Here is an 8,031-nt window from a genome sequence, read left to right as displayed (position 1 = left end):
TCAGTAGCAAAAGTGCTTGCAACTCATCATCTATCTTCATGTCTATCTTTGTCAATTGATTGACAAGACCCTTGAATGAATTCAAGTGCTCTATCATGCTCTGACCATCTCTGTAGTCGAGTTTCACCAGTCTTCTAACAAGAGATGCTTTATTTCTAGGAGTTTTCTTTTGAATCATAGATTCAAGTTTCGACCACAACTCATAAGCATTTGTATATGTGGACACATGCTCAAATAAACTTCTATCAATATACTTACGAATCATTGCAACAATTTTTCAATTCGAAGCCTCCCAATCTCTGTCACCCTTATCTTCTGGCTTGTCTTTGCAAGAAATAGGCTCATGCATATCCTTGTAGTATAAATGATCCTCCATCATGGGCTTCCAATAGGAATAGTTGTCAGCTGTCATCTTGAACATATCTCCATCAAATGAGATATTAGCGACTCCTTCCATCTTGGACTACACAGGCTAAGCTCCCCGAATGAACCTGGGAGCTCTGATACCACTGTTGGGAAATTCAGAACCAATTTCCCTCCTCTGTGTGATGCAAAATGGGAAATTGCGGAAGCGGCATGTGGATAAAGAAAATAGAGAAGAGTAGAAGAATAACACCAAAAATTTTAACATGGAAAAACCCCCTCAATGTGAGAAGGAAACAACCACAGGACCTAGTCCAGAAAATATCTTCACTATAGAAAGTAGGATTACAATATTTGATTCTCTCTTACAAAGAGGATAACACTCAATCTCACCCAAAAGGATGGAAATACAAACTCTCTCTAGTATCTCACTATGAATACAAATCTCACACTATGTTGATAAACTCTCTCTCTATGATGTTGTTTCTCACTTGTTTGTTGTATCTCTTCCTTACAAGTCCCCTATATAGTGAAGGGGAGGAAGGCTCCATCATAAAGATATAGTGAATGATTAATTGTTGTCATACTTTTCAAGACACTTTGAAAAGTGCTATTCCAACTTTCTAAATTGGACTTCATAATTTTCAAGAGTCAATGAATAATTCCAAGACTTTGGAATATCCATCATTGAATGATTCAATGGTTCATCTACCAAGATTCATTGGTCTTACTTCCATATCAATTAGGAAGAATTCCCAACACTAATCACATTGTTTCAACGCCTAAATTTGCATATCATTAAAGATGAAACTAAATTTATTCCCTGTTACTTGTATTAGAAAATGTCAAGTGTAAGAGGAATAGCATGTGCTTCATTATACAAATACCAATTAGTGTTTTCCCCCTATTAAGGGTCTAAATTGTGTATTTGTCTATTCCCTATTAACAATTTTCGTTGTGTAAAAGAGTAGGATGAGGATCACCTGTCTCAACTTGGTGCCCCCATTCTTGTCCCATTCCATTCATACATTGACATATGGAATTAACATATTATTTTAATAAAATAAAAATAAATTGATATGTTATTTTTGACTTGTTGGCAAACACTGATTGGTGTGGGACATGAGACAGGAACTTTTCTAGAACAGTGGATCCCATTCCAAAAGAGTAACGTGGATAACAATTTTTTAATGAGAAAAGTCATGCCCGAATCTAAACTCAACTAAATCTGTATAGTTATTAATTAACTGTACATGTTAATTAGATTACCATTAAATAAAAAATATTATATGGTAAGACTGAACAATATTATTCAATTAATCAAAAGTCAAGTACTGGTGCATGTTTCTTCCATTGTTTTTAATAAGAAAAGTATAATTTTATTATAGTTATATGGATAAATATGTGATTAGAAATTATATCTTTTTTTTTTTTAAAAGCAGTTGCTTCTCCATAGATGTGGAGAATGCTACCATTTAAAGACTGTACTGCAAGTTGAAATTGCACTCTTCTCTTTTAGTATCAAGATGGTGTAAACATTAACTTTATATAGTCATCCAAGGTGAATAATGCATATAAGTGCCAGATATAAATATAAAGCCTATGAGGTAATCGTTGTTTAGAATCTCAGTGAATCAATAATAAAGGGATCTTCATCCTTTTGCTTTTTTCATGTCCAATTATGTATTTTTTTGCCTATATTTCCTTTTTCATTGAATAATAGACTTTCCTTTGTTCTTTTGTTTATAGGAGACTTTTTATTTCCTGCTACGGCATTAGTCCTAGATTATAAATCTTTATGGAATCGTTTATCAATCTTCGCATGAGACACATATCCATTGCTACCGTGACTTGGCTACTCCCTATGCCTTGTCTCTTTATTCTTTACATATCTACCTACGCTACATGATTATTATTTAACCTTTGACTTGATAACTTAAAACAGAAAAATGTATCCACTCTATATATATAAGTTTTATACATTGTTATTATATCATCCACTATTTATATTTAATTATCATTGATTTAAAAAATATAATGTAAATGAATGGTAATCTACTAATTGTCTATAAATTTTTATACAATTAGTACATAAATATTACATTTAAATTATAACTCACATCTAAAAGTGCAAAATAATAATAATGCAAATGGGAATGTAATATGCACTTTAAATAACTGTACATACATTCATTCACTTATAAAAGCTAAAAAGTCTCGACCATAAATTAGTTCCTGCCGCCATTTTACTTCACCGTACTCCACCTAGGATAAACTAAGGGAGAGGGTTCAGATTTAATTTTCGTCTCAGAAGTTAAAGTTATAATTGTATAGAATTATATAGCTGCTTTGCTTTTTTGGCCGCTTATATTTAGTTATTAATCAACAAATTAGCTTTTTGCCTTCTCTGGTATTAACTAAGTTATCATTTAAATCACAACCCAATTGCTGAAAGCTTAGGATCTTGCAAAAGGAAAATTTTCCAACCATGAATTATTGGTTTTTTGGTGGTATGGACCACATATCCTTCACATAAGATTGGTAGAATCACAAATAATTGAAGTAGTTTAAATGTCTGGTTAAGTTTACCGTTAACTTACTTTCTTAATGGTTTACATATTGCTTCCTATCATAGAACAACACCATGACATAATTATTGGTTAATTTAATTTGGACTTTTATTGACATCTCTCTTCTACTAGTTAAATTTAATTATTTTACTATTTAGCATACATAATTTATCTTTTTGTACTACCAATGATATCTCATCATTTTATGGTAATGAACTAATCTATTTTGTGGTTTGTGATTAATCATTCCAATAAATATCGCTCATATTAATCGAACCCTTAATTGTTTTGATCATCCTGTGAATCTAACAATATCTTATACTATTAGCCAACTCCCTAGCTTACATAGTTTACTTTCCGTCTGAATTACTCTTGCATTTGGTGGTAGTACAATAATATCCTCAAATTTGTTTTATAATGTTAATGCCCACCTTCATTATCAGTGTCCCAAGCACACAGATCAGTTACCACAATATGCTGCAAATAGTGTAAGTGCATAATTTAATGCATTGAACTTTAGCAAATCAAGTTTCAGCCACCTTGGGGATAGTGTGGAATTAGTCAGTGTAAGCAATGAAACACTTTGTAGTTACTATGTTACATCATTTTCCTTTTAGTACACTTATTTGATTTGAAAGTGATTAGTGGTTTTCTGCCTCAGCCTCCATTCATCATATGCTTCATTGACTGTATAAAGTACACCACTTCAATTTTTTTGTTTTTTGTTTTAAATTTTCATGGTGTCTAGCTATCAATTTAGGTTGGAGCAAGGATATTATTCAGTATTCACATGGCACTAGACAGGGATGTGAATGCCATAAGATATATTTTTCTTGCGATATAATTTATTGTATATGAGTTGCATGCTACTAAAAATATTTAAATTTTTTTACTCTACAATTTTGTGGTCATGCATGACCCTTGATTCCAATAAATTAATCGCCGCCAAATAACTTAATTATTTACTGTTTTTCTTGTATGTTCACAATTAGTTCCATCCATATGAACTCTAACCTTCAGTAAAATAATGACATTACAAATTGTGGTCAAACAATACAAAAAAAATACATTTAGCCACGACCCGATTTTCGGTTGAACACTATTGATAAATAATTGTGTTATGAATCATTTTAGAGATTCATTTTTTGTGTGTATAAAAAGAATGTATTTCATTTGGAAAAGATAAACAGTATCTATTTTGGTGATGTCTTTGACTCAAAAGAAATTGATTTTCATCATACCCTAGAGATGCTTTTGGTGGACACAAAAAGCTATAAAGCATCATATATCATATAGAGCACTTATTAATTAACTTAGTGCCAACGCCAATTTTATGTGAGAATATTTTATTCGTAGTGCGGGAATTTATATCTAGCAACACCATGGGTTAGACAAGAGATTAATCTCATTCCCAAAATTAGTGGTGACTCCTTGTAGGAGACAATAATTTAAATAAATCAATTGACTTTATTTGTTTGATTCCCTAAAAGTCGTTTTAATTAGTGATTGCCTGCTCAGCATCTTAATTTATTTGTTGAGTAATTAATTAAGTTAAATTTATTGAAGAAACAATGTTGTTTATCCTAAGAAGAATTTGTTCTACCATATTCCGAACCATATCTTAAATCAATGATAATGAAGGAAACACAAAAAAATAATAAATATCTAATTAATTTTTTTAGTTGACATAATATATTTTCATTGATTTAGAACGTTGTTTGAGATATTATTTAAAATATCAGATCACCGTTCATCAATTCCCTTGTTCAAGTAATCCCTTGTTCAAGTAGTAGAATACAAATGAAAAGAATACAATTACAATCTGAACTAGTTTTATACATTTAAGGGAGCTACTCAAAGGAGTTTTAAACTATACACATTCATCAACAACCACTACATTGGTTATGGTTGATTAAGTGGTGGATTCTAACTGGATGCATAGGACCAATTCCAGTTGCAACCATTATATAAATATATAATTGACAAAGAAAAAATAGTACTAAATTAACTAATAACTTCCCTATAGTTTCGTACCAAACCTTCTGGTTCTAATGGCACTATGGTTACAATGGTTTCTGGCACTAGCAACATAGGTGGTTGTGTTGAACTACCTTGCCTGCTGGTGCACCCAATAATTTTTTCACAAGTCTCAATTAAGCACTGTCTACACTTAGGGCAAGAAGAATGTGAACTTAGCCATTTGTCAATGCAGCGTACATGAAAACCATGGTTACACTTAGGCAAAATTCGAACCTTATCACCATTTGTGAACTCTGAGAGACATATTACACACTCTGAGTCCAAACTTGGAAGGTTTAACTCAGCTGAGTAACTTACTGTGGTGAAAGTCTTGAGTGCTTTCTTCTTTATTCCTTTGTTGGATACTCTAGTTGGAGGATAAGGGGTGTTTGGTGGAACTACATTGGAACACCTTAATGCACATCTTATGATGGTGTTTAACCCAAGAGAGAAAATTAGAGCACATAATAGAACTGAGAGTACCATAACAATATTTGCATCAAAATTACCAGATTCTGTTGATTTTTGGATGTTTGTGGAAGCTGGAGGGTTTGCTGAATTGAGTGATTTAAATGAAGAGTGGAGTAACCTTCTTGACTGGAAATCCTCAAGAAGAAGATCATGGAGGATGGGTGAAGTGAAGGAAGTAGAAGCATACATTTTTTGCTAGAGAGTATTGAATATTGATGAGTTAGTTATAGAAGTTCTTGTGGGTCGTTGCTTCATGGGACTATATATAAGGAAAGTTGATTTGGTGATTTTGGTGTCTGATTTTGATTTGAGTAAGAAACAATTATTAATTCGGTGACTTGAGGGGTGCCATATGAAACAATGGAGTTTATAATGTCTCTGAATATGCATTAGCATTAGATTATAGAGTTAATACACATTTCGCTTCAGTGTTTTATTTTATTTTACGCAAGTTGTATCCCTTTAAAATTGAAAAATTAAAATAATTCTAAAAATTTTAAATGTGAGTTAAATTAGTCATTTTTATAGTTAAATTAATCTCTATCATAGTTACAAAACATGTTAAAAATAACTAATTTAACAAATATTTAAAATTTTCTAGGACTATTTTAAAATTTCCAATTATTAAGAGACCAAACTAATAAGATAAAAAAACATGGAAATTAAAATATCTATTTACTCTAAATTATATTTATATTGGAGGTGATAATATTACATGAGTGACTAGTTTTTCTTCTCAAAGTTTTATCATCCATAAAACACTAACCCATAAACATTGAACAATATTCCTGTCTTAAGAAAATTATTATTTTTTATTCCTAGTCAATCAAACACAAAATAATATGAAAATATTAATTTTTTTTATTTTTTTTATAATTAACTGAGACTTTCTTGGGTGGGATCCACAAACAACTAAACTCATAATATCAAAATAACAAATACTAACATGCTTTGTAGATGACTGAATTTTTAGAATATTATATTAGAGGTTTATTATCATTGTGTCTTATGGGAGATATTTTGTGGGTAGAAAAAAACTCACTTTAATAATGATTAGTCTAATGTTGTTGGTTGAAATATACTCTTGCTATGTATGAAAAAAACTCATAATAAAAGTTGGTTGTTCTGAAATTTATCCATACATTTCATTTTGTTTTTGTTTCCAGTTTAAGGTAAAACTCATGTTACCCGCGTCATGTTGGTGCATCATATGATCAAATAATGTTTTTTACCTTTGTCTCTGTTGTTGTTGAAGATAGATATCTAAGCATTTGGATCCTCCACTGACTGACTTTTGCAATTGGCTTTCTAATCAAGATGGGTCCCTTCACTTCTACTTTACACGCAGTAGGATGTCTCCAGTGGCAGCTTCGTTTTATAATATCTTCTTAAAGTTTTTTTAGACACAAAAACATAAATGATTTGATTATTAAAAAAATGTCATTTGTTAGAAGGAATAATTATATATTTTTAAAGAAATTAATTCCTTATTTATAAATGAAAATATATTTAATTGTACTAAAAAAAGATTTTTTATAGTACTAAATTTCTAAATTGAACCTATTTAAATATATTATTTTCATTAGATTCATGCTTTCTCTTTTATTTAACAAAGATGCTAAAAAGACTGGAAATTTCCCCACATCCCCGACTCTTAACTTTCCAACATCCGATTGCATGCTGGAAAATCGACTTCCCATGTGCCGACTTTTAAATGTTATCCATAAATATTGTATCACACAAAGAAATCCAAAGGTTTGATTATTTCTGGTAGAGTTATTTGTTGGATGGAACAGCCACACACATTAGACCATTGTTTATAAGATGATTTTGATTATATAACAAAATGTACAATTTTACTTGTTATTTCATCAATTAATTTAATTTTGTGTTTTTAAAATTTTGTGTTGGGATGTTTGAAATATGTTATTGTATTAGTCCCACATTTCCTACTATGAACTCAAGTCTTTCGTTATAATGTGTATTAGATATAAACATCAAATAAAAAACACGTTATGGGAAGTTGGACCCATGAGTGTGCTAAGACTTATAATCATCACTCTCTAGTAATGTCTTGTTAGTTTCTCAGCATTCTCGGGGATGTAGACACAATTGTTCATGAAAATTTGTTGTAGTTCTTTTAGTTAACTTACTTTAAAGTGGTAAGAATAACTAAAAGATGTTTAGTGTAAAATATTAAATTAAGAGTCATTATTTTTCATGACCATGAAATTAACACTTACTAACCCTTGAGGTTTTTTCCTAAAAAATTAGGAGGTGTTAAGATGTTCATGAAAATTTGTTTTAGTAGTATACTTGAAATAATAAGATTTACCTAAAAGTCTTGACTTTATAAACTTAAAGTGTCATGAAGTCTTAGATGGTAAAATGATTTAAAAATGTTGAATCTTAGTTAAGTGAACTTACTTTAAAATGGTAAGATTTACTTAAAAAGTATTGATTTAAAAGTATTGATTTTGTTTAAATTGACTTAATTTAAAAATGATAAGTCTAGCTTAATGATCTTATTTTAAAAGGTTAGTTTTAGTAAAAACGTTTTATTTACAAAAAAAAATAAGATTTATGAATTATCGGAAAAATGTAATGA

General features: G+C 30.3%; 1 protein-coding gene across 1 annotated transcript; it reads right to left on the bottom strand.

Annotated features, from left to right (window-relative positions):
• Nucleotides 1-4,707: 4,707 nt before the first annotated feature.
• On the bottom strand, nt 4,708-5,697 carry LOC109341137 (RING-H2 finger protein ATL78-like). Its single transcript, XM_019578968.1, has one exon. It carries the CDS (start codon nt 5,610-5,612, stop codon nt 4,938-4,940), a length of 675 nt encoding a protein of 224 aa, XP_019434513.1. The 5' UTR covers nt 5,613-5,697; the 3' UTR covers nt 4,708-4,937.
• Nucleotides 5,698-8,031: the final 2,334 nt, after the last annotated feature.

Source organism: Lupinus angustifolius, unplaced genomic scaffold (assembly GCF_001865875.1).
Source record: "Lupinus angustifolius cultivar Tanjil unplaced genomic scaffold, LupAngTanjil_v1.0 Scaffold_378, whole genome shotgun sequence".
NCBI classification, from domain to species: Eukaryota; Viridiplantae; Streptophyta; class Magnoliopsida; order Fabales; family Fabaceae; genus Lupinus; species Lupinus angustifolius.
This window is presented reverse-complemented; position numbering and strand designations above follow the sequence as displayed.

What these genes read in the sequence shown, in the direction of transcription:
- LOC109341137 (XM_019578968.1), bottom strand. Translation starts at nt 5,612, where the DNA reads ATGTATGCTTCTACTTCCTTCACTTCACCCATCCTCCATGATCTTCTT.